General features: G+C 41.5%; 1 protein-coding gene across 22 annotated transcripts in view; it reads left to right on the top strand.

The window, feature by feature from the left end:
• Positions 1-26,534, top strand: part of OTOF (otoferlin) — a 500,270-nt gene that overhangs the window by 188,830 nt on the left and 284,906 nt on the right. For all 22 annotated transcript variants that reach the window (XR_012243739.1, XM_073625193.1, XM_073625192.1 and 19 more), the window contains exon 4: positions 4,302-4,401. Coding sequence is in view for 21 of the 22 variants with exons in the window: in XM_073625193.1 (XP_073481294.1) it covers positions 4,302-4,401 (100 nt within the window). In the remaining variant the exon portion in view is untranslated. The remainder of the gene's footprint in view (positions 1-4,301; positions 4,402-26,534) is intronic.

Raw genomic sequence — 26,534 nt, forward strand, 5'->3', positions numbered from 1 at the left:
TACTTATACACTGGATTTCTCCAGACCCTCCTACAGCTAAAATGTGGCTTGAACAGATGGGCACCATGCTGCGGTTTGAAAAACGAATATACCAACATAGGGGTAGCTCCTTCAAATTCAAGAAGGTATGGGGGAGCTGGTACTCCAGGTTTGGCTCCAACTGATTTAATTATGGAAAGAGTACTCCTCTGATTGACAGGGGGTATCCCTATCCCATTTTTTCATGTCTACTAATAGGACTATAGGGGATAATGAAGGGGGAATATTGGTGGTGGATTGGTAACTCTAGATTGCTTGCAATGTTGCTTGTTATACTGACTGGTTATATACTCGTTGGTGGTATGTGTATTATTTTACTTGTATTGGCTGTTTGTATTTGACAGTGACATCTAAATAAACTTGTTACTTGATTTTAAAAAAATGGCATACACGGGGGAGTTTCAAAGCCAAAGTCACTGCTGACCAAAAAGAACACAATGGCTGATCTCACATTTTCCAAAAAAACATCTTGAATATCCCCAAGACTTTTAGGCAAATATTCTGTGGACCGAAAAGACAAAAGTTTTACTTTTTTGGACAGTGTGCATCCCGTTACATCTGCTGTAAAGCTAACACAGCATTTCATAAAAAGAACATTTTAGCAACAGTCAAACATGGTGGTGGTAGTGTGATGGTCTGGGGCTGCTTTGCAGCTTCAGGACCCAGATGACTTGGCATAATTGATGGAACCATGAATTCTGCAATCTACCAGAAAATCCTGGAGGAGAATGTCCGGCCATCAGTTCATTACTTCAAGCTCAAGCACACTTGGGTTATGCAACAGGACAATGATCCGAAATACTCCAGCAAGTCCACCTCTGAATGGATCGAAAAAACTAAATTTAGGTTTTGGAGGGGCCTAGTCAAAGTCTGGACTTAAATTCGAATGGGATGCTGTGGCATGACCTTGCTCGGAAACCCTCCAATGTGGCTGAATTTAAATAATTCTGCAAAGAAGAGTGGTCCAAAGTTCCTCCATAGCGATGTGAAAGACTCATTGCCAGTTATCGTAAATGCTTGATTGCAGCCCCCATGGGTGGAACAACCAGTTATTAGGTTTAGGGGGCGATTACTTTTGCACATAGGGCCAGGCAAGTTTGGACAGCTTTTTTCCCTTGATAAAATAAATCATCATTTAAAAACTGCATTTTGTATTTACTCGGGTTATCTTTGTGTAATATCAAATATTGTTTGATGATCTAAATCATTTAAGTGTGACAAATATGCAAAAAAATAACAAAACAGGAAGAGGGTAAATACTTTCACAGCACTGTAAATCACTGTAAATCTCACAGCACTGTTTATATTGTAATGCACTGGGTATGTACAAAGAACCAGCCGTGTTATTTTGTGATACAATAAAGACTGACATGATTGTCTTTTAAACATATTTTGTGATATATTGCCTTAAAAATTTCAAATGTGGAATTTAGATTTTTCATTATCAGTCTGAGGGATGTTGGCAATATCAGAGCAATCCTTAGAATTTTGACTCCATCCTACATGTATACTTTATGGATGCAGCCTGTGAGGATTGGGAAGTGTGCTGTGAATTATGAATGATCTGAAAGTAAAATAGTGTATAGAGAGCAGATTAATATTTTATTGCGAAGACGAGGGAAGATCACAGGAGGAAACACCTGACACAACACTTTTCTCAATTATTAACCACTCCACTCTGAAAAATATTCCTTACTGCAATTTGCAAACCATGGCATACAGGGATCATAAAATGGGTTATATTTAAAAGGAAAAACAGATTGTAGTTTTCTTTTTTCGTCTTTCTTTATTGTGTTCAAGGCTAAAAATACATAAAACAAAAATAAAGATTAAAAAGAATAAGCAGCTAATTGTGAAATATTGCATAATAAATATTTAGTGGAAAAACAAACTGCTATTTACAGAGCTCAATAGCTGAAGCTGAATTTTAAAGACATAGGCCATATGTTTACCTCTATATGGCTTCCTCCAAGATTTAAATCAAAGACTGAGTGACTGAAAAGAAAAAACTTCTAAAGTGCCCTTTCTTTAGAAAACCTATGGTGCTCTGATAATCCTTTGTCTTATATTAAATGGTTATTTTTCAAAAAGTGTATGCATACAATAAAAAAAAAAAACTATAAACCTAAATACAATTGAAATTAAATTGACCCCAAACCATTGTAGATTCTATTAGGTTAACAGCATTCAAACATTCTAAAAATACTTTTAAATTCTTTTAAAACATTAAATAGGTTGGCAGTCGTTTATAACTTTGCATTGCATCGACAACATGGCAATCATTAGGCTTGGTGTACATTTGCGGTTTTGTGACAGTAAAAACAGGTGATTACGCTGCATTTCCCCACCTCACCCCCCCTCTCGCCCCACTAGGCCACAAAGGCAGGGTATACACATGCCACATTGCGGCAAACATTATCCCTGTTGTCACATTCAGCAAGCAATACCACCCACAGAATGCTACCCAATCATTGGCCGTGCTGCAATGCAGTGCAGGCTTTTACACATTAAACTAGGCAGTGGCAAGGCAACATAACATCTCCTCATGGCCTGTAAATGCCCTCTAAAAAGTGATCCACTTTGGAACCATTTTCAGAGGGTGATGCTTGAGTAAATGAACCCTTAGTCATGAATTTAAAGTGGTTCTAAAGGCTGGACATTTTTTACCCTAATGCATTAAGGTAAAAAAATATCCCTGTATTTGTATCACCCCTCACCCCCCTGTATATTTACCCGAGGCCGTTCTCGATCCAGCACTGTGCCCGTCTGCAGCGGCTCTCTCTCTGTGCTCACAGAGGCAGCAGTAGGAGCCATTGACTCCTACTGTCAATCAGAACCATGTGAGCAGAGAGCGGGGGGAGGGGCAGGGCTGCGCTCTGTGTGTCGATAGACGGCTCTGGGGCGAGCCCACAGGCGCAGCTTCCTATGTTGGTACACCAAGAAGAGGTGAAGCCCAGAGTGCCGGCGGGTGACCTGAGAAGAGGGAGTTTGAGGCAGCTCTGTGCAATACCATTTTACAGAGCAGATATAATATGTTTATTATTTTATTTAAAAAAAATTAAGCTTTTTAGTCACTTTAAGTGTATGTATAGCCTATTTTTTGTTTTAAATTAGGAAAGGGTTAAAACTCTTCCTAGTTTATTTTTCCTGCCCTTAACCTGCTGGGGAGATTCCTCTTTACTTCACATCCATTCCCTGATGTCCTCTGCAGAGTGTGAACCTGGAGGTGCTCAGCTCTGATCATTAGCGGGCTCAGAGCTGTCAAAATCCAGCTGAAAATCCAGGTAAACAGCAGATCAAGTACAGTCTGAACTATATCGGGTGTAACAGGGAGCAAGGGAGATGTTTAATAGACCCCTAATGTCTCCATAAAGACAAACTTTTACCCACCCACTGCCATCACATAGGGAGCAAGTTAACAATAAAGTTTAGTGAAAAAAAAAACATAAAAATGTTAAAACATTTAAAATTTTATAAAAGATAAGAATTATTACCGTAGGTTTCACGGTGCATTCAGGAGTGAGAGAATTAATTCTAGGTCTTTCATTTACAGTTGACTCAGAACCGATGAACTGCAAAGCCTTTTAAAGCATTGCCTATTGGTGATTTTGTGTATTGGAATTTTTCACAGTTTTGAGGCTTGACATATTTGGTATCTATTTACTCCATATGCCCATATCTCCTATTTTATATTAAAAATTGAGGATTATATGGTGTGTGTGTGTACTAAATTCAATTTTAGCATAAATTTCTCTGAAAATAAAGATTTTATAAGCAGTTGTGCAAATAAGCAACATAAAAAATTCCAGCTACCATCTTGTTATTTTCAAGGGGCCTTCGCGTTCAGAAAATCTATAATTTTCTGGCGGTTTTAAGTAAATGTATAGCCAAAAATGCAGATGTGTGTGAAAAATGAAAAAAATAAAATTGCTCCAGAGACGAAATGGTTAATGTGAGATGGGGGATGCTTTTAATGCAGTATTGCCGTTCACTTTATTCAAAAGCCACTAAATCATTGTTAGTCCTGATTACATAAAATGCCAATTTGCAAGACACCAGCTAAAAGCATATATCAGGTCATCTCATTACAGGTGGTGATGAGCATTTGCCTGCAAATATGGAATCTGCTGAAATGAAAAGCGCAAAAAGTGTTGTCATCCTCATTATGCAGGTTCTCTTTAAAGTCCACTTCATCAGACTGTTTTTATGCAATATCATATAAACACTTGGCATAAATTTCTGACTGTATTATATCCCTACAGACTCATTGGAACATTCCGCATGGTCCTCCAGAAAGTGGTGGAAGAGGCTCAACTGGAAGTGACCGACACGCTCATTGATGACAATAATTCAGCAATCAGAGTATGTATCTAAAACAGAGTTTAAAGAGCAATTTGCTGTAATACTAAATCATTCTGTCAACTACTGAGATTGGGCAGAAAATAACAGTTGAACAAATCCTTAGATTACGTTTAAGACAATTTCTACTAGCCTAACACCTAGGGGGTGATTTACTAAGACGAATGCGCTGCGCCGGTTCACATCTTAATTGGTGCGCCGGAAAAATCATTGGTTGAACGTGTGAACCGGCGCAGCCAGACGCGGAAAACGATAATAAATATGTAAATTGCAACTGGTGCTAGGGTAACTGTAGTTTTCTCATTGATAATAGCCCACACCCAATACAATTGGTTAATTTCATCTTATTGGATGTGTCTTGTTAGGCAATTAGTAGGTGTTCTCAGTTAATTAACCCTTTTGATGCTAATCACATTCCTATTACTTCTAATATATCTTTGAAATGTGTTTTTATTTCTATTTTTACCCAAATCTTTCAATACATTACAAAAAACAGAGAAGTGTTTCTAAACCCAATAAATTAATATTTTCAGATCTTGATCTTTAAATGTGACCATACACTGCAACCAGTTAGATCTTAAAAAAAATAGATTTAGTGCAAGAGCCTGTTTGATTTCCTATAATTTGAATTGATTGTTCAAGTGCGTCTTCCTCTTACTTATTTTGCCTAATTATTGAGTTGTACAGAGATTGGCCAATCAGATTGCATAGTGCATGACCATCTTAAGTGCCAAATTTGGAATGTAGATGTGCCATGACCCACTTGTATTTTCCTAACGATATTTCTTGGGCATTATACAAGGCACATGAGAACACGCCTTTTTTCAAAACATGCTAGAGTGATCAGGAATCTTCAAACTACGGCTATACAGCTGTTGCGTAACTACACATCCCATGAGGCATTGTAAAACTCTGACATTCACAGACATGACTAGGCATGATGGGAATTGTAGTTCCAGAACAACTGGAGGGCCTCTGCTAGACCATTATTATGCCTCCAGAATTGGGAGCTTGGCATCTACCCAACTTCTCACTGCTGGTGGACACAAGAACCTACATCTATAGATATATATTTGGGCAACACTGTGGTGTAGTGGTTAGCATTTTCACCTAGCAGCAAAAAGAGTCACTGGTTCAAATCCCACCCATTACACTACCTGCCTGGAGTTTGCATGTTCTCCCTGTGCCTGTGTGGGTTTCCTCCAGGTACTCTGGTTTCCTCTCACACTTTTAAAACCTGCTGGTAGGTGAATTGGATCCTGTCTAAATTGGCCCTAATATGTATAAATGTGTGTTAGAGACCCACACAAACATCACCCCATGTTAAAAAAAATTAAAAAATGTCTTAGTTTGCAAATAAGGATCATCTCTTCCTCAGAGAACAGTGAGCGGGGCATGGTGGTGGTAAGAAATTAGCAGCAGTACAAGCAACTTCCTGTAGGGGCGTGATGTCATTCCTGTGTGCTGGCCACCACTTCCGGGAACCAGATATGAGCCACGGGTACATACCTCCGCGCACACAGCAGTTGCGCATCTCACATACACAGCGGTTGTGCATCTAGATGCAGGAACCCAATTTTTATGGAAATTAATAGTAAAGCAGATGCAGATTTCCAGGACTGGACTAACAAATGTTTCTAGTGAGCTATTACCTTTTGTACCACCACCCCCTCCCTTTAGAATGTAAGCTCTACGAGCAGGGCCCTCCTGTATCTTGTGTATTGAACTGTACTGTAATTGTGTTGTCCCCCTTGTACATTGTAAAGCGCTGCGTAAACTGTTGGCGCTATATAAATCTCGTATAATAATAATAATAATAATAGTGAAAGGCAACTGGTGTTTTCTATTAAACGAGGTCTAAATGGGCCATTGACATGCATCACAGTTAATCTTAGGAATGTGTCTTTGCAAAGTTAAACTAAATTAAATCCTTTCTTATTTTTGCTTGGGGATAGAGTGCAGAGGGATTAGAAGTCTTCTCAGTTTTTGGGGATGTCTGCACCCCTGATAGGGTGAAGACATCTCCCAAATTTTGTCACTTTCTCCTTCAAATTTATTCACTTCCTATCACATAGCCAAACAAGGAGTGAGGGTAAAACCCTACCAATGTCTTTCCTTGGGGACACACAGGTCAGTCTAAATAGTTTGCACATTAGGTAAATTGCACTCTAGCATTTTGCTGTGTACACCCCAAATTATTAGGTATCTTAGACTTTGGAGTTTATTTACTAAAGGCAAATCCACTTTACACTACAAGTGCACTTGGAAGTACAGTTGCTGGAGATCTGAGGGGGACAAGGAAAATTAAAAAAAACAATATCTTTGCTTCCACATAATTGGATGATAACATCACCAGTGCTTCCCCTCAGATTTACAGCGAATACACTTGTATTGCAGAGTGGATTTGCCTTTAATAAACCCCAAATGACCTAATAATGTGGGGTGTACACAACAAAGTGTTAGAGTACAATTTTCCTAATAGGGACACTAGTTAGATTGACCTATGTGTCCCCAAGTAAAGACATTGGTAGGGTTTTATCCTCACGTCCTGTGTGACAGGAAGTGAAGCCAATTTTTAGAAAAGGGACACAAAGCCCAACCTAAAATAGACAAGCAGGGGTTCTAACACTCACTTGGTTTCCCTCAAATGCCCACAGTTAGAATAGGATTGTCTTGAGCTCAATTTTAGCTCAGTGTTTCTCAAGCCTGTCCTCAAGTACCCCCAACAAACCATGTTTGCAGGTTTTCCTTCATCTTGCCCAGGTGCTTTAAATCACAGTCAATGGTATTTTGGACAGCTATTTTAGCCAAAATAAATTCCCAAAACATGTCCTGTCGGGGGTACTTGAGGACTGAGGCTGAGAACCACTGCACTAAAATGGAGAATTTAATACTTACCTCTCTGTAATTTTCCTTTCCTGGTGCCTATCCATGGCAGCATACACACAATCCATGAATATGCTACCATGAAGGCACCAGGAAAATAAATTTTAGACAAATCACACCTTTTTTTTAGTTTTGCCATGCCAATTAACCTAGTTAAGCTGCAGCTGGGAAATCTGTTGCATGAAAATTAACAAAACACATAAAATATAAAAATTTGCTACAGATTTTATTGTTCAACAAAACAGGACTTGGAAAAGAGCAAGGAAAGCAAAAAACACATGTATGTTAATTTGAGACACTAACAGAATATGGTTTTGAGGTCTGACCATTTTGCAGAGGAAATTAACAGGAGTGTGCCCACAAACAGACATCTATTAAGGATTTAAACATTAGTCACAACATCTTGAGGTAGATTTTGCTAAATAATGCAGCACAGACAATTAAATCAAAGTGAAACAACCTACAAATGACACACATTGACAACATTAAAAATATTTCAGGGGAAAATATCCCCCCCTCTCAGCCAAAAAAATACAATAAACCAAACTAAAAAAAAACTTGCTCTGAAACACATCTGTTTTGCAAAGACATAGCAAACAAAATACAAAGAGAAAATACATGTTACAAACTCCCAAGGACACCCAAATGTACTCTCTTGCCGGCCCCATAAACACAATCTTGCTGCTTTTCCGGGTAAGGTAAAGAATGCTATCTGCAAGCTGAAAGAATTTTCTTTTGAAAATCAGAAAATTTGTGCATTTTGTGATCCGATTGATTTAGAAATTCAACCAAACAAGCCTTCAATTTCACCTCATGTTGCTACAGAAAATATTTTTTGTGGCTGGGAATCTTTTTTTCTTTCCAGGAATTTTCTTTTCTTGCACATGCGCATTTCTTTTTCGATTACATTTCTCACACAATTCTCCCATCATTGATTAGAAAATCGTTCATTTTTCCAAAAATTTCCAACATGTCCGATTACTCAAATTCAATGGCTGCCCGAAAATTGGCTGTTGCTGCAGACCACTAATGGCGAGAAATATGAACGAAAATTCTTAGATAAGATTTTCAAAAGAAAATTCTTTTGAAATTTGACCCATGTAAATAAAATAGGTTTGTGTGCTAATGAGGCAATTGAAAACACATGCACAGTCTATGAAACACACAAAAATGCAAGTTCACCCAATGTAGAAACAGAACTTAAAAGTGGGTACACCTGTTATGGATGCACTTAAATTACTAACCCAAAAAACACACTCTCTGAGCATGCCCAGAAACATCCATATGCTGCTCTCACACAAAAAGAAGAACAAAAAAAGGAAAGTCCCTGAGCATGCCCAGACCAACCCAAATGCAGCTAGCACAAAATAAGCCACCCCCCTGTCCAAAATTAAGCACATCACCCAGCATGCTACAAAATTACAGATGGGACAAACACCCCCGGTCCGGGGGGGGCAAACAGAGAGCCTAACAAGGGTAAAAGTTATACAAATTTAGAGTTACACCCATTCAACCAACACAATTGCATTTACATTGCTTGACATTTACTAAGATTTAGGCCGCACAGTGATCTCACGCAGTTCTAAACGTACTTGCAGGCACAGCAGGCTTTCTCTGAAAAAGTTACTTTCTCATTCTATTTTGGGCATATTTTTTACTTGGGCAGTTGTTACTATACTTCCTCCCATCACGCCATAATATTGGCACCTTCATCTTCTGTTAATATTGAATTGAAGATGCCATGCGCCATGTCCATAGCGACGCACAGATTGCATTCTCTCATGCGCTGATTTCGCTATAGTAAATTGAGGATTCACGCTCGTTTCGTAAATATGAAAATGTGCGTTGCGCCTCGCTGTGCGCCTCTACTGATGGCGCATGGGTTTCATAAATCAGCCCCCTGGTATTATATAGAAGAGCTGTCTGTTCAGCCAGTCTTGTTATTCAGGCACCTCTGCTAGACAACATACACTATATTACCAAAAGTATTGGGACACCTGCCTTTACACGCACATGAACTTTAATGACATCCCAGTCTTAGTCCGTAGGGTTCAATATTTCATCGGCTCACCCTTTGCAGCTATAACAACTTCAACTCTTCTGGGAAGGCTGTCCGCAAGGTTTAGGAGTGTGTCTATGGGAATGTTTGACCATTCTTCCAGAAGAATGTGAGGTCAGGCACTGATGTTGGACGAGAAGGCCTGGCTCAAAGTCTTCGCTCTAATTCACCCCAAAGGTGTTCCTTCGGGTTGAGGTCAGGACAGTAAAGTTCTTCCACCCCAAACTTGCTCATCCATGTCTTTATGGACCTCAAGCCGATAGAACACCTTTGGCATTAATTAGAGCGAAGGCTGCGAGCCAGACCTTCACGTCCAACATCAGTGCCTGACCTCACAAATGCGCTTCTGGAAGAATGGTCAAACATTCCCATAGACACACTCCTAAATCTTGTGGACAGCCTTCCCGAAGAGTTGAAGCTGTTATAGCTGCAAAGGGTGGGTCAACTCAATATTGAACCCTACGGACTAAGACTGGGATGCCATTACATAGTTGCATAGTTGGTAAGGTTGAAAAAAGTACATCAAGTCCAACCTGTGTGTGTGCGCTTTTATGTCAATATTACATTGTTTATCCCTGTATGTTATGGTTGTTTAGGTGCCTATCTAATAGTTTTTTGAAATTATTGATGCTCCCTGCTGAAACCACTGCTTGTAGAAGAGAATTCCACATTCTTACTGCTCTTACTGCAAAGAACCCTCTACACAGTTTCCGGTTAAAGCGATTTTCTTCTAATTTTAGTCAATGGCCGCGAGTCTTTTTAAATGCCCTTTTGCGGAAAAGATTTATTCCTATTGTAGGGTCACCAGTACGGTATTTGTATATTGAAATCATATCCCCTCTCAAGCGTCTCTCCAAAGAGAATAAGTTCAGTGCTCGCAACCTTTCCTCATAACTAATATCCTCCAGACCCTTTATTAGCTTTGTTGCCCTTCTCTGTACTCGCTCCATTTCCAGTACATCCCTCCTGAGGACTGGTGCCCAGAACTGGACAGCATACTCCAGGTGCGGCCGGACCAGAGTCTTGTAGAGCGGGACAATTATCACTTTATCTCTGGAGTTAATTCCCTTTTTATTGCATGCTAATATTCTGTTTGCTTTGTTAGCAGCAGCTTGGCATTGCATGCCATTGCTGAGCCTATCATCTACTAGGACCCCCAGGTCCTTTTCCATCCTAGATTCCCCCAGAGGTTCTCCCCCCAGTGTATAGATTGCATTCATATTTTTGCCACCCAAATGGATTATTTTACATTTTTCTACATTGAACCTCATTTGCCATGTAGTCGCCCACCCCATTAATTTGTTCAGGTCTTCTTGCAAGGTTTCCACATCCTGCAGAGAAGTTATTGCCCTGCTTAGCTTAGTATCGTCTGCAAATACAGAGATTGAGCTGTTTATCCCATCCTCCAGGTCGTTTATGAATAAATGAAATAGGATTGGTCCATTAACCTCCCTGGCGGTAATCCTGAGTGTGACTCGGGGTGAATTTTCATTACCAAAAGCGGTAACCCCTGAACCACACTTGGGATTGCATCGCAGGATCCATGTACAGTGTACTTACCTTGTCCCCAGGATCCTGCGATGTCCCCCCGCTGTGTACTCCGCCAGATCATCCGCCCAATGTATTACTGTTTCTGGCTCCATTCCCTGCGAGCGTCACGACGCACAGGGGCAAATTCAAAAAGTGAAAAACACATAACACATACAGTACACTGTAATCTATAAGATTATATTACTGTATTAAATAATTTCACATCCCTTTATTCCCTAGTGCCTTGTCCGGTGCCCTGCCTGCATTTTTTATTATATATACTGTTCTTTCTGCCTAGAAACTTGAGAATGTCCATGGCAAACAAAAAGCATCCCTTTCAGTGGCGGCCCGTGCAGTGTGGGTGCACGGGCACCGCCCCCCCCATCCAGTCCCCCGGCCCCTTTCAGGACGCCGGACGCATGGATTCCTATGGCGGGGGGCGGGAGGGGGTGGTACTTATTGAGGCACTTGATTAGAGCCAGAGGCTCTAATAGGCTTCAAAATAGGGTGGGCTCGGGCGCAGAGAGTGCATCCTGATCCCACCCAATTGTGTGATGATAGCGAATAAATTTTTGCTATTTTCACACTAACCTTCCTCCCCGCCAATCCAGAGGCAGGGCGTCAGGAAGAGGAGCAGAAGAGACACAAGCTGGAGCGGAGGTCACTGCTGCTCTGGTGCACTTGGAGAGGATCTGATGCCTGGCGGTAAGTGCCAGGGGGTCTGTCAGAGCCGCACGAGCAGGGGGAGTGCTGTCAGAGCTGCGAGCCCCGCGAATAGGGGGGCTGGTGGGCACAGTGGCTGTATTTGGTGTGCACAGTGGCTGCATATTCTGGGCACAGTGGCTGCATATGATGGGCACAGGGGCTGCATTTGATGGGCACAGGGGCTGCATTTGATGGCAAAGTGGCTGTATTTGATGGGCACAGTGGCTGCATATGATGGGCACAGTGACTGCAGTGGCTGCATTTGATGGCACAGTGGCTGTATTTGATGGCACAGTGGCTGCATTTGCTGGGCACAGTGGCTGCATTTGATGGGCAGAGTGGCTGCATTTGAATGGCAAAGTGGTTGAATTTTATGGGCACAGTTGCTGTATTTGATGGGCACAGTGGCTCCATATGTTGGGCACAGTGGCTGCAGTGGCTGCATTTGCTGGGCACAGTGGCTGCAGTTTATGGCACAGTGGCTGCATATGATGGGCACAGTGGCTGCAGTGGCTGCATTTGATGGCACAGTGGCTGCATTTGCTGGGCACAGTGGCTACATTTGATGGGCACAGTGGCTGCATTTGATGGGCAAAGTGGCTGAATTTGATGGGCGCAATTGCTGTATTTGATGGGCACAGTGGCTCCATATGATGGGCACAGTGGCTGCAGTGGCTGCATTTGCTGGGCACAGTGGCTGCAATTGATGGGCAAAGTGGCTGAATTTGATAGGCACAGTGAGGCTGATGTTTTTTTTTTTTAAGTATTTTTCAGAATTTTGAGCACCAGCCACCACTGGTCCCTATTACGTCAAAAGAGGTATTAGACCAGCTAGAAAACAGCGATAGTGAATTAGAATCAGTTGCAGAATTGAGCGATAGCGATTTGTGGGGAAATTCATCATCAAACACTGAAAGTGACGACAGCGACAATTCTGCAACTGAGCAAATTTCATTGTTTTTGATTTGATTACATTATTGAATAAAATGTATTATTATTATTTGTTATAATTATTTATAGTTATTTATTATATTATAATTTTATGAATTCGTGTTTCAAACTTTATCATACCCAGTATGTCTACTAGACTCTTGTTTGGACAGATTTAAGTGAGTTATTCCTAAGAATTACAGGCCTACCATATAGAACGCCAAATTTCTATGCAAAACAATGTACCACGTTGAGCTTCAAAAACCTGACATAATCATACCGCCAGAGAGTTAAAGTTCATCTGCGTGTAAAGCCAGGCGTTCCAATACGTTTGTAATATAGTGTATTTCCTGAAGGGTGATCTTAGATCAGGCATGTCCAAAGTCCGGCCCGCGGGCCAATCGCGGCCCGCGGTCCGGTTTCGGGCGGCCCGCCTGGTAATTTTGACATATATATCTTTTGTGGCCCCCAACGAATCCCCGAGTGCCGGGGGCCACAAAAGATAGATATGCTGGCTGCCTTGGAGGGGGCGGGACAAGCTCCGTAGAGGATACAGGAGAATTTCCTGTTTACACGGCGTCCTGTGTAAAAGGAAGTCCCGTCTCCTGTGCTGCCATTGGACAATTGTTTTGTCCATCATAGGAGGCGGGACTTTCAATTAAAGAGGCTGCCGATAAAAACAGGAGTTTCTCCTGTATATCTGTTGGCGCTCATCCCGCCCCCTCCCTGTCTCCTCCAAGGCTGCAGATGTACATGAATCAGGATGCACTGAGGGCAATGGTGAGTCTGCATTCATGTCAATGTGGGGGCTGCATTCATGTCAATGTGGTGGGGGCTGCATTCATGTCAATGTGGTGGGGGCTGCATTCATGTCAATGAGGGGGCTGCATTCATGGCAATACGGTGGGGGCTGCATTCATGTCAATGTGGGGGCTGCATTCATGTCAATACGGTGGTTGCTGCATTCATGTCAATATGGTGGGGGCTGCATTCATGTCAATATGGTGGGGGCTGCATTCATGGCAATGGAGTGGGGGCTGCATTCATGGCAATGGAGTGGGGGCTGCATTCATGTCAATGTGGGGGCTGCACTCATGGCAATACTGTGGGGGCTGCATTCATGGCAATACTGTGGGGGCTGAATTCATGGCAATACGGTGGGGGCTGCATTCATGGCAATGGAATGGGGCTGCATTCATGGCAATGGAGTGGGGGCTGCAGATAGGCACTGATTAGGCTGCATTGATGGGCACTGACCCTTTTTTTGCTTCACAGTTCTTTATTTAAAATTTAAGATTTTTTTCCTGAAACTTCCTTTTTAAAGTGAAGGTGCGTGTTATAAGCCGATTAAATACGGTATATCCAAATAACATGCCAGAGCTCATCTATTTACCACAAACAGCACAAAGGCAAGAGAATGCTTGTTGGGCCGTGTATTAGCGCTCGGACGGACACACTTAGACCAAATTTTAATGGTTTAAGAATGTCAGGCAAAATGGTCGGCCCTCAAGCATGTTCTATTCATCAAATCTGGCCCACTTTGAAAAAAAAAAGTTTGGACACCCCTGTCTTAGATGGTTGATTCTAATTATTGCCAGGGACACAATCAACCACTTCCCTTAACGGGTGTCACTTCCTCAGTGACATTACATTGTGTTGGTTCAGAAATTGAAGGACCAGGCTGGCAGGTTGCCACCAGTGACAGCACCCCTAAAGATGATCTTCATTGTGGCCCCCATTCCTCAAACTCTGCATAGAAGAACCTGGAAAGTACAGATGGCTGACATTAAGAAAGAATTTTGTTCTTTTGCCTGCAAGAGTTTTTTTTTTTGGTGGGGTTTCATAATCCAGATCTATTATATCAGCAACAATAGCGTTCTCAAGGATTTGAGATGGTCTGCTCTAGAGATAAATATTTTATATAATGGAAGCTAACATTTTCTGGGGCAGAAAACTGACAAGTTCAATTTTTTTCTCTTATTTCTATATAGTTCTAAATATAATATTTTCTAGTTGCCATAACAACCCACAAAGAATTTATCACTGTCCAAAAATGTATGTTCTGCAGCGGTAGAAGCCAAAACGACTTTAAAAGAAAAGTAAGTCTACCTCTTGTTCTCTGCAAGCTGTATCTTCGCTCCAACTATCACTGAGCCAAGGTGACTGGAGTCAATAGTGCACCTTACTGGGACGGGCAGTGGAGGCAGCACAGTCAAATGTGTATACTGTGCCACAGGTGTTCCTATATATGTGGTTCCTTGTGGTGTCACCCTTGCTGCTCTACACACTTTCCTGTGTGGATTACACAGTACTGACAAATGATATACAACTCTAGGTGAGCGCTAGGTTCTAAAAAAAACAAAACGTTTGATTATAAATGATAAATCTACAATTAAAATAAGTCTTCACAACATAAGCAGTGAGTAAGCCTTTGCAAAGTGCAAACAATAACGTGATGCCACGTGATGTTGATATCAATTAACCCCTTCCTACCCACGCTATAGCCGAATGACAGCTACAACGTGGGCTTGCTTTGTCAGAAGGGCGTCTATTGACATCCTCCCATGATCGTGATGTCCACACACCCCCTGCTGAGTCCTTGGGAGTCTTGGAACTTAGCTGACCATAGATTGTGGTAAAGGGCCAATCACAGCGGCCCTTTACCACGTTATCAGCTGTGTCCAATGACAGCTTATCATGGATGTAAACACAAGCCGGTTATCGGCTTTTCTTTCTTCAGGCTGACAGCGTGAGGAGAGGAGAGCCGATAACCAGCTTGTGTTAAAGGGACATTGGCACTGATAACTAGGGCGCTGATTATCAGTGCAGTCCCAACAGTGCCCACCAGTGCTGCCAATCAGTGATTATCGATGTTGCCAATCAGTGCCCATCAGTGCCACCTCGTCAGTGTCACCTATCAGTGCTGCCTACCAGTGCCCATCAGTGTCGCCTATGAGTACCTATCAGTGCCACCTATCAGTGCCCTTCAGTGCCACCTATCAGTGCCTATCAGTGTCACCTATCAGTGCCTCCTCATCAGTGCCCATCAGTACCACCTCATCAGTGCTCATCGGTGCCCATCAGTGCCACCTATCAGTGCCCATCAGTGCAGCCTCATCAGCAAATTACCTGTTTGAAAAAGTTTATAACATATTATGAAAAACAGACAGGAAGTGATGTCAGATACAGACAGGAAGTGATATAGAACAAAGACAAGAAGTTCCATGCGGCAGGAAATAGAAGACATTACTGGAAGTGGCAGCAGAGGAGATGGTTCTTCAGGCTGGTAGAAATACTATGCCGACTATCCTAGGATGTCTTGTGCTGCTTCAATCCATGCTTGTTTGATCTGGTGTCGCTGACATCCAGATCAACACGTTCCGGTAAGAGTAACCATTTTATTCCTTCTGGGTGATATCTGCTGACAACAGTTTATTTGATGTCTCCGATTGCCCACATGAAGATGTTTATTATCTGACGGACTCCTTGGTTTCTCCACAAACCTCCTTTTCTTTTGGGACATTAGTTGTCAAGGCATTCACTTTTTTGTCCTTTTTTTACACTAAGTTGTCCATCATTTGAAGGACCATTTATTGTCATCACCATTACTTTTCATCCGAGATTCACCCTTCCTTTTTATTACACTTGTGCTTTGTCACCTTATTAGGTTCATGTGCTTAGATTTCTTACATGTTTATCCACATGTTTTTTATTATTACCTTTTTCAGTATTTTTCAGATTATGTAGCTGTTTCACACAGCTTTTCTTAGCGCTACATTCACATTCACCTTGAGTTCACATATTATGAAAAATGTTTTGTTTTTTTTTTCAAAATTTTCTGTATTTTTTTCCTTTGTTTAGCAAAAAAAACCCAGCGGTGATTAAATACTACCAAAAGAAAGCTCTATTTGTGTGACAAAATTATAAAAAAATCATTTGGGTACAGTGTTGCATGAATATGCAATTGTCATTCAAAGTGTGACAGCGCCGAAAGCTGAAAATTGGCCTGGGCAGGAAGGGGGTGAAAGTGCCCAGTAATTGGTTAAAGTGCATATACTGTAATGCCATCATCAATTAAAGTGTATAACAGTAAAAAGTTCATCAATAGTGCCAAAAGTCTATATATATATATATATATATATATATATATATATATATATATATATATATATATATACTGTATGTATATATATATATATATATATATATATAAAATTATTTCCAAACGTGCTCTTCACACTCCATGCAGATGTCTTCTGTACACTCCCCATCCCCCTATGTGGTTACTCACCAGGTCCCTAGACCCAGGGTGAAATGGGTCTAGTAATGCTTTTTTGGGAGTTCCATCTTCCTTCACGTGTCCTCATACAGAAGAGTAAACCAAAATGGCAAGATCATAGTGCAACCCACTTTTATTGTATATAATATATCCACAAAAACATATAAAATGCCCACTCACCAGCATGATCCAGCAGTGTGCTGTTCTGTTTGTGTCATCGTCCACCCCACCAGCAAGATGGCAGCTCGGCATGTGTTCCACCGCCCGAGCCTCATGAACTGGATGTGACGTCAGATGTACCATGTCCCATCTCAACGCATTTCGCTGCCCACAGCATCATCAGGAAGCCTTATTTTAATTGTGGATTTATCATTTATGATTACTTTTTTTTTTTTTTAGCACCTAGCGCTCACCTGGAGTTGTATATCAGTGGAGGCAGCTGCCTAGGGGGCAAATAATTCAGGGGCACAATTCCTCATTGGAGAAAATTATTTTACCTGTGTGTGTGGCAGGAAAGGAAATCAGGTTATTACAAGTATTATATTGTGCCCAGATGGGACTGTGAGGCTTTGTGTAAGGCTTCATTCACACAGGCACTGAGGCCAACAGACCAGGCCTTGGGCCTCAAAGACCCACATGCCTGTCAAATTTGGCTGTGTTTAATGGCTGGTTGCAATTGTGTTATTGTGCTTTGTGTGCCGTGAGTTCAGCATAATGTTTGTAATATGCAAAGCCATAAATAAAGAATTAAATAAAAAATTAGGCTGCGTTCGTGCAGCCACTGCATCCCCATAAATCTATATGGGCTACCTTCATGCAGCACCTGCCAATGTGGCCCATTTACAGTCTACGACCCTTAGTACCCATGTGAATGAGGCCCCAAAGGTCAGATAGCAAGCAACATGGCATAAGATGTTAAAACTTTGCTATTAAAGATGAGCAAATAGATGATCAGACTTTGTGGCCAATAGTGATAAAGGGGACTTCATTACCTTCATTTAAATCAAGTTTAAAACAAAGTATATTTAAGTTTATAGAAAGCAAAAAAAAATTCAAATTACATTTATAATATATATATATATATATATATATATATATATATATATATATATATATATATATATATATTGTCCTCCTAGTGCTGACACTGTTTAAACGATACACCTTATAGTTCATAAAAAAAAATTAATTCAACCTTATTTTCATTTTTTCCAGTAGACAAAGATTTTTTCATACAAAAGACAATAAAATGCAATCCATAAATACATATTCAACCTTCCCACACCACCCACTTCCCATCTCATTTAGGATTAGTAAATTCTCAAAATAAACTTTCTAGAAATTCACACTCTAGGGCATCAGTCCTGGGGTTTCTACCCATACTTTCCATATCTTTTCAAATCTGCCTCCACCTCCCCTTCTCATATATACCAGTGTTTTTCTTATTATTGTGGTGTTAACCATTCTCAGCCAATCCATTGTAGAACGCAGTCTAGTGTCTAACCATTTCCAGGTAATCACCTTTCTAGCTTGGTAAAAACATCTCACAATGGCTGTTTGTATGGCCCCAGTTCCCACACTCTGCTCCATATATCCCAGTACACATATTATCGGATCCAAGCATAAATTTGTCCCAAAAACTGAATTTCTTTTGTCCAGCACCTCTTCCCGTGTATCTATATAGTTTGGGACAACTCCCAAGCATATGAATCAGATCCACAGTTTCATCCCGACAGCATGATCTTCTGGGCTGATGAAAGGGATAATCGGTCTATTGAGGCCACTATACAAGTCCATTGCGCGTCTGTTAGTTTCCCCACGTTCTCCTCCCATTTTACTCTACTTCACAACTGAGAGTCTTTTTCCATTTTGATTAAACATTGAAATTAACCCCATTAACTACGGTTTTCAGTAAGGGGACACTACTCCATTCTAGTATCCCCTCCTTAAATTTCCTTAAGGAACACCCCTGCCTTGTCCCCTGAGCTAATGGAAAACATTCAGCGACTCCATCATTAATCCTCACTTTCGCCCTTGGGCCCGTATACAGCAACTTCACCCATTTTATAAATACAGGGCCGATATTAACCACTTCAGCCCCGGAAGATTTAACCCCCTTCCTGACCAGAGCACTTTTTACAATTTGGCACTGCGTCGCTTTAACTGGTAATTGCGCGGTCGTGCAATGCTGTACCCAAACTAAATTTGTGTCCTTTTTTTCCCACAAATAGAGCTTTCTTTTGGTGGTACTTGATCACCTCTGCTGTTTTTATTTTTTGCGCTATAAACAAAAAACTGACAATTTTGAAAAAAAAAAATTAGATTTTACTTTTTGCTATAATACATATCCCCAAAAAATATATAAAAAAAAAACAAATGTATTCATCAGTTTAGGCCGATATATTTTCTTCTATATATACGCATACGCAATATACGCAACAGGCGTATATTGATTGGTTTGTGCAAAAGTTATCGCATCTACAATCTACGGGTTAGCTTAATGCCCCTTTCACACGTGCGAACCATATGTCCGTATTTCATACATGCATCCCTATGGGATAGCGGGTGTCAGCGGACGAACATCTGCTGGCACCCGATATCATCCGTCCCCGCTATAGTCCGATTGTGCAGACAGAGGAAAATCCTATTTTTCTATCAGTCTGCAGAGCGGATTGGATGAACATGGACAGACGGTCCGTGTTCATCCGATCCCCCATAGGGGAGAGTGGAGATCTGACAGGGCGGTCCCTGCACATGTGTGTGCAGGGACCGCCCTGTCATCTGCCGGGTCAGGGGGGATCAACGGAGAGATCACCGCTGAGCAGCAGATGTTCACGGGGCGGAACATCACGGATCCGTCCCGTGTGAAAGGGGCCTTAGGGACTTTTATTTTTTTTTTTTTTTTACTGGAAATGGGGGCGATCTGCGATTTTTAGCAGGACTGCGACATTGCGGTAGACAAATCTGACCCCAAATGACACTTTTTTGGGGACCAGTGCCATTATTATATTGATCAGTGCTAAAAAAAATGCACTGATCAATGTAAAAATGAAATGAAAATACTAGGCAGAACAGGGAAATGCCTTGTATACATAGGCAGTTCCCAGTTCTGCCTCTCCTCGCCTTGATCGTGGGCTGCTGCGATCGTGGGCCGCCGGAGGACATCAAGTCCACACACCCGCTATCCTGCTTTTGTGGACTGACATACAGATACGTCAGTTTGCGCAGCAGTGCCATTCTGCCTACGTATATCGGCACGAGCCACTCGGCAAATGGTTAAATGCCTACAAGGCCTCCCACAAATACTGCCACTCGACGCTGTCAAATGCTTTGACAGCATTGAGGAACAGTGCAGCTCCAGAGCCCGGCTCTTCTGATGGAATTTATAGTTTTAAAAGTAATCTCCTAACATTTAATGATGTCGATGTACCTGGGAAGAAACCACATTGATAAGGGTGGATTATGGTATGGATTAATTTACTTAATCTATTAGCCAACACTTTTGCCAGTAATTTAACATCTGCACAAAGCAGAGCAATCAGAGTTGGGTCCTTCCCCTCCTTTGGTATTATTATAATCGTAGCCTCTGTCATGGATACCGGTAATTCTCCCTTTTCCAATGCCCCATTTAACACCTCTAATAGCTCTGGCAGCATTATCTTTCCATATTCCCTATAAACCTCATTTGGTAATCCATCTGGTCCTGGTGTTTTATGATTAGCTGATTCCAATACCGCGTTTTGTAGCTCTTCAATAGTAATCTGTGTTTCTAACGATATCCTATCTTCCTCCAATAAATGTGAAATGGTCAACCCCTGTATAAAATCCCTCGTTTCTTTATCTACCTCTCCAACATCTAAAACAGATAAAAATAGTCTTTTTTAAAAACGTTAATTATTTCTGCTGAACACGTGGTCCCCCTTCCAGCATGAGTCTCAATGGACATTATAGTAGACATAGAGGGGCCTTGAGACCTTGCTTGTATTCGGTATAGTTGTTGTGCCTCAGTCCATTTAGCTAGATTATCTGGCGATTGGGTCTTCTACATATACTTTTTCAATATCAGTAACTTTCCCCATTAAATCCAGTTCATTAAAGTTCATTAAATGAACCCTGTTGCTGGTATAACAAGATCCAAACAGAGCTATCCTTTAAAAGAACGTGTTAAACTGGAACTAAGCTTAAAGAGTTTGTAAACCCAAAAAAGAAAAATGTAGATTCTGGTCTCTTAAAGCAGATTACACAGCACAGCACTTGTGCTATGTAATCTGCCCCGCTCTAAACTGTAAGAAAAAAAACCCTAAACCTACCACTTCCTGTATGCCCTCTCTAAACAGACCACGATAACCAGGGCAGCTCCACCCTGATCACTGTGGTCTGAGTGCCCTCTTCTGTGATAGGCTGCCTGCTCTCTGATCTCCTCTCTCCCCCCTCACCCCCTCCTTCCTCCCTGTCACCACCCCCTCTGTCTGTCTCCGGCCCGGCCCCTCCCCCCCCCCCACTGCTATTATTTTAATATTAAAATATAAAATTTGTCACTGCCAGCCCCTCTGTTAGAGGCTGGAAGAGCACACTCTGTATGCTTTATTTAAAAACGAGCGCTGTAAATACTGAATATCAGCTGTCTTCAGGCCGGTCACGTGACTCGTGGCTGCTTTACAGCTCCGATGGGTGTCTTCTGCGGAGGAGACGAGCAGCTATGTGATCTCCCTCTGACGTCAGAGGGAGATCACGGCCCCTCCCACAGAAGACATCTATCAGAGCTGGAAAGTGGCCACGAGTGATGAGACCGGCCTGAAGACAGCTGATATTCAGTATTTACAGCGCTCGTTTTTAAATAAAACATACACAGTGTGCTATGCCAGCCTCTAATAGAGGGGCTGGCACAGACTTATATATATATATATATATATATATATATATATATATATATATATATATATGCCTTAACAAACACTTTAAGTAGAAAAAAACTGTGAGCAGGCAGCTTTTTATTACAGAAAAGACATGTAGTGACTCTATCAAAAACGTACTTGCCTGCTTGCAGTCTTCTACTGAATGTACAATGAGCTGTACCAGAATCACTGACTCCCATGGGCATGCGTGGGATGATGTCATTCCTCCACTGGCCAATCAAGAGGCCAAAACTCTGGCACCAGAAGTAGCCAGGGAAAAGATGATAGCAGCTGGCAAAGGATGTAAATATAGGGGAAATACCGCTCCAGGGGAGCAAGAAAAGCCAATTCCGTCACTGATCCCTCCTAGCAGGTGCTGACCCGGCTCGCCACCATAGTAAACCAAAAAGATAGAAGGAAATAGCTGCACATCGCAACAGGATACTGAATAATGCTTCTTTATTTCAAAAGATGACAGGTAAATCAGCACAGGGTTCCAAGGATGTTAACACATTTCACACAATGCTTAATCGTAAGCTCTATGTTGTGTGAAACACGTTGGAACCCTGTGGTGTATTACCTGTCATCTTTTTGGAATAAGTAAATATTGTTCAGTATCCTGTTGTGATATGTGGCTAGTTTGTTTGGGTCTTCCTGCCCTGTACTAGGGATGATCCGCCATGTATCTGGAACCAAATGACTCAGCCATACCTAGAAACAGTTTAAATGGGCTTTATTTACAGCAAAAGGCTTGGAAAGAAAGAATGAGTTAGACAATTTGTATAAAAGACTTGAGATATAGGGGTTGATTGACTAAAATTAGAGAGTACAAAATCTGGTGCAACTCTGCATAGAAACCAATATCCAGGTTTTATTATCAAAGCTTAATTGAACAAGCTGAAGTAGAAGCTGATTGGCTACCATGCACAGCTGCACCAGATTTTGCACTCTCGAGTTTTAGTAAATCAACCCCACAGATTGCTATGATAGCAGTTTGTTCCCCACAACTACCTGTGAAGTAACCGGTCCAGAAAATACACTAGGCCAGCGTAAGGGAACGACACTGACACAATAAGCAGAAATTACTTTCCTCACCATTGTAAAACAGTATACAAGTAAGGTCACTGACGGCAATAGATAATACCATCTATCTAGACCCTACTTAGCCACTGTCCTGTTGAATACTATCTCATTTCTGACAGCTTTGAGGCGCTTCTTTACTTGTAGTGAAGTGCTCTCTCCACAAATAAGGAGATTTTAGTAATAGCATAGTCCCCTCGTGGCAGAATGCCCCTGTGGACAGCAACACTGGCAACAACAATCAACTGAACACTTTAAAATGGCGAACAGGCCTCACACCACTGCAGTAGTAGTAGTGGCGTTCTCCTGAAGACAAAGCCTGGATGGCACACTCCTACGCTCAGATCGTTATGTATAGGAACAAATTTAGCTCCTAAGTGAAGTCAGGTGAAAGAAAGACCATTGGGCCTTAGGCCTGCCTCTTCAGCCTGAGCCCACTGCCCTTCTCTCAGTCCTCTCTTCTGGTTCTGCACCCATCTTAACTGCAATCTCCCAGTTCTCTCAGGCGTGCCTTCCCAGTCTTTCCAACTGCCAATCCAAGTTGGGGATTGGTCAAGGCTCCTTAAGATACCCCAGGCAGCCCCACCTCTCTTCCCCTCCTCTCCTTCTAGAACTTTCTAGAAGGAAGAAGGAGGTGACAGTGAAGTGATGTGGCCTGTGAGTCACCAGCTGCTACCCTAAACCACTCCCAGCAAATTTACCTACTCTGCCAACAAAGATGCTAACTCTAGCAGCTACCTAACTAAAGGGTGCTATACTACCTTCATGTCTTTAGAGTACAGGAAGAACCAGGGTTCCTGAAGAACATGCAATCAAAATTGAACCGAGTTAGCAGAAGTGGTGCCCACTAAGCCACTGTGTTTCTCCTGCTCTCCAACACTCCTATGGGCATGGCATAGCACAACTTTACTGGGCACTCTGGCATCATGTGTACTTTGCAGTGATTCAGCAGCCGGTGGGAGGAACCACAGTACCCAGAGGGGGACACGCTATGCCATATGCTTGAAGTGTTGACGTGCAGAGGAAGCTATATCTTTCCAAGACAGTGAAGTGTGGACTCACCAGCAGCATGACATGTTCTTTTACATGGTATCGCTGTTTGGAATATGCTATACTAATGACAGGCTCACTTTCAGTAACTTTAAGTAACTTTGAGTTCACTAAGCAAATCGCTTAAGAATAAACTTTCTTCAAATAAAATATTTAATTGTGCTGTCTTCAGATTTTTCTTAACAAAAGTGTCTTGTAAAGAGTTTAGATAACACTCTATGGAATATAATTGTCCTATTCCTTCATACGCTTCAACTGTCTGTGTAGACATTCTCTTTGTAAAATTTTGAAGTTCCAGACCATTTGACTTGCCTGATCTCGTATTATCCACTTATATTCTCCACTTGAAATTGAGACAGTTTTCTAAGTGTACAAAAAGTGTTTAAAAATAGCATGTCGTTAAATGGATGTCAGAAGAGTTCAGAGCTTACACAAAACTCCAAACTTGTCATTGTCAGAGTAAATTGTCTAAAGAAAATGAACTTTGCCAAAATCAAGTTATTTCAGTATGCCAGTATAAAGTTGTGAGAGTTTGTTAAAGGGTATGTGAAGGCCTTCATTACTGTTGGAGCATCATGGTTGGATAACCCATCAACGCCTACAGACTTTCAAATGTCAAACCCTATTATATGTCTACATAGCTCATCTTCTACAGCGAAACCTCAGTTATACAACACTCACCCCCATGTTAGTGATGCTGGCTCCTTAATTACCGTTCAATAATCATTTACAGCTGATGTAGGATACTGGGAGCTCCCCCCCAATTTCACCAGTCTCAATACTGTTACACAAAATATCTCATAGGGAGTGAAATAGAGAGCTTGCTGCACTTAAAAAGACTTAGCAAACTCCTTATCATGTATGAACCAAATTGTAGCATTATTATTGTTGCATTATCTTCATCCCAAGAGGCTCTCTCTGTGTGGAGGAGGCCTTATGAAGTATGTGCCCCTTTCTTTTTTTCAAAATCAGTAGAAAAGCTTTAACAAAAAAAGTGTATGCAATGGCATTTTTTTTTTGTTTCAGATAGAGTAGGGAAGGGTTATACCCCTCGGCATGTTTTTATTGCTGTCTGTATCCCTGCAAGTGAGATGTACCCTACTTGTCCTGGTGACCATTGTCACCATGACTGAAAGTAAGAGGAAATCCAAAGAATTTGAGCTGTCATGAAGCAGTAGGTGAAATCCTCGAATGTTGGCACCTGTTCCTGTGACAGCTCTCTAAAGCTGGCCTTAGTTGGTTTGAATCTCAGATTAACTCAAAAGACACCGCGCTTGCTCTATCAAAGCAGCTCACACACAAAGTAAGGAAATTTGTAAACAGTATGGATATAAATAGTGTAGCGCTAGTATTAAATCACAAAAAAAAGGTAAGAATTGCAAGAAGCATAGTATCCAACTTGGACCACCATAAATTTAGAGAGTGGTGCCAAGGAGGATTTGGATAGATCTCTATTCCCTAATAATAGGGAATAGAGATCTATCCAAATCCTCCTTGGCATCCTCCTTGGCACCACTCTCTAAATTCCTGGTTTGAATCTCAGCCGGTTCAGCAGGGACCAGCCGAGATTTAATCCATCTATGGACAGGCTGATTGTACCCAAGTCAATCCATCAATCAACTTGCGTACAACCAGCATGTCGGATTTTTTGCATTCGATTATTGCCAGCGGCTATAGCCGCTAGAGATACTCATTGTGGAGGGTCTCCCCATGCCCCTCCAACCTAGAGGACACAATAGCTCCATGGGAGGGATTCCCCCAATAACACTGAATGTGTTGATGGGGGAATCAAGCGATTTTCTTTCCTGCCACCCAGGAAAGAAAATTGCATAATGTATGGCCTGCCTAAAATGGGAATTTTGATTAGTTTTGAGACATTTCCTCTTATTTCCTTTTGTGTCTTTAGGACGGAAAGTGAAGGGAAATCTCAGCAGAACATAGAGAGTAAAAATAAATTTATAGAGGTTTTAACACTTCCCTACTCTACTTCCCTTCCCAACCAAACAAAAAAAGAAAAGGTTGGCTTTACATACACTTTGAAGAAGATGAGAAGTTCAGACATTGCAGTTTTGTTTCACCTGTTTTTCTATCATCTAAAGGTGATATTTGAGTTGTAGGTAGACACTGGTGGGCTGAGTCAGTCCCTGGTTTCTTGTAGAACTCGCATATTCCAAAAGTTGTAGCTTCCATAATTGCTGACTGTTCCTGTCCACTTGGGAGTTTTGGGTGTTCCCGTCCACTTTTATGTGTTCAGGCTCCTCCTGTTACACTCCCCATAAGAAATAAATAAAATAACGCAGTAGTGATGGTGGGACCCCGACCACAACCAACCTCTTATTCTTCACTTTTGTGATGGCATCAAAGTTTGCTTCTTATTTTCTTCAATTATAATATAATTAATTATAATAGTGCTAGGGTGGCAAACCTCCGTAATCTTCTAAAGGAGCAGCTTTGTCACCCTAGGATAAGCAGTACATATGGCGTGGGTTCAGAAAGCCAAAACAGCTGAAGAAAGCAGATTGGACAGACACACTGCATTGACTTTTCACGCAAATAAGGTAAGTATTACAGAATCATGCATGCTAGGGACATTCTCTAATAGGATAGGGCATTTTTTATGTTGAGGTTTAATTAGTCATTATTTTTCTCTTAAATCCATCGTGAACCAGCAAATATGTATGCTCCTTGTTCTGAGACCACACAGGCCAATCAGCGCTGGTTC

This window comes from Aquarana catesbeiana, linkage group LG04, assembly GCF_042186555.1.
Source record: "Aquarana catesbeiana isolate 2022-GZ linkage group LG04, ASM4218655v1, whole genome shotgun sequence".
NCBI lineage: Eukaryota > Metazoa > Chordata > Amphibia > Anura > Ranidae > Aquarana > Aquarana catesbeiana.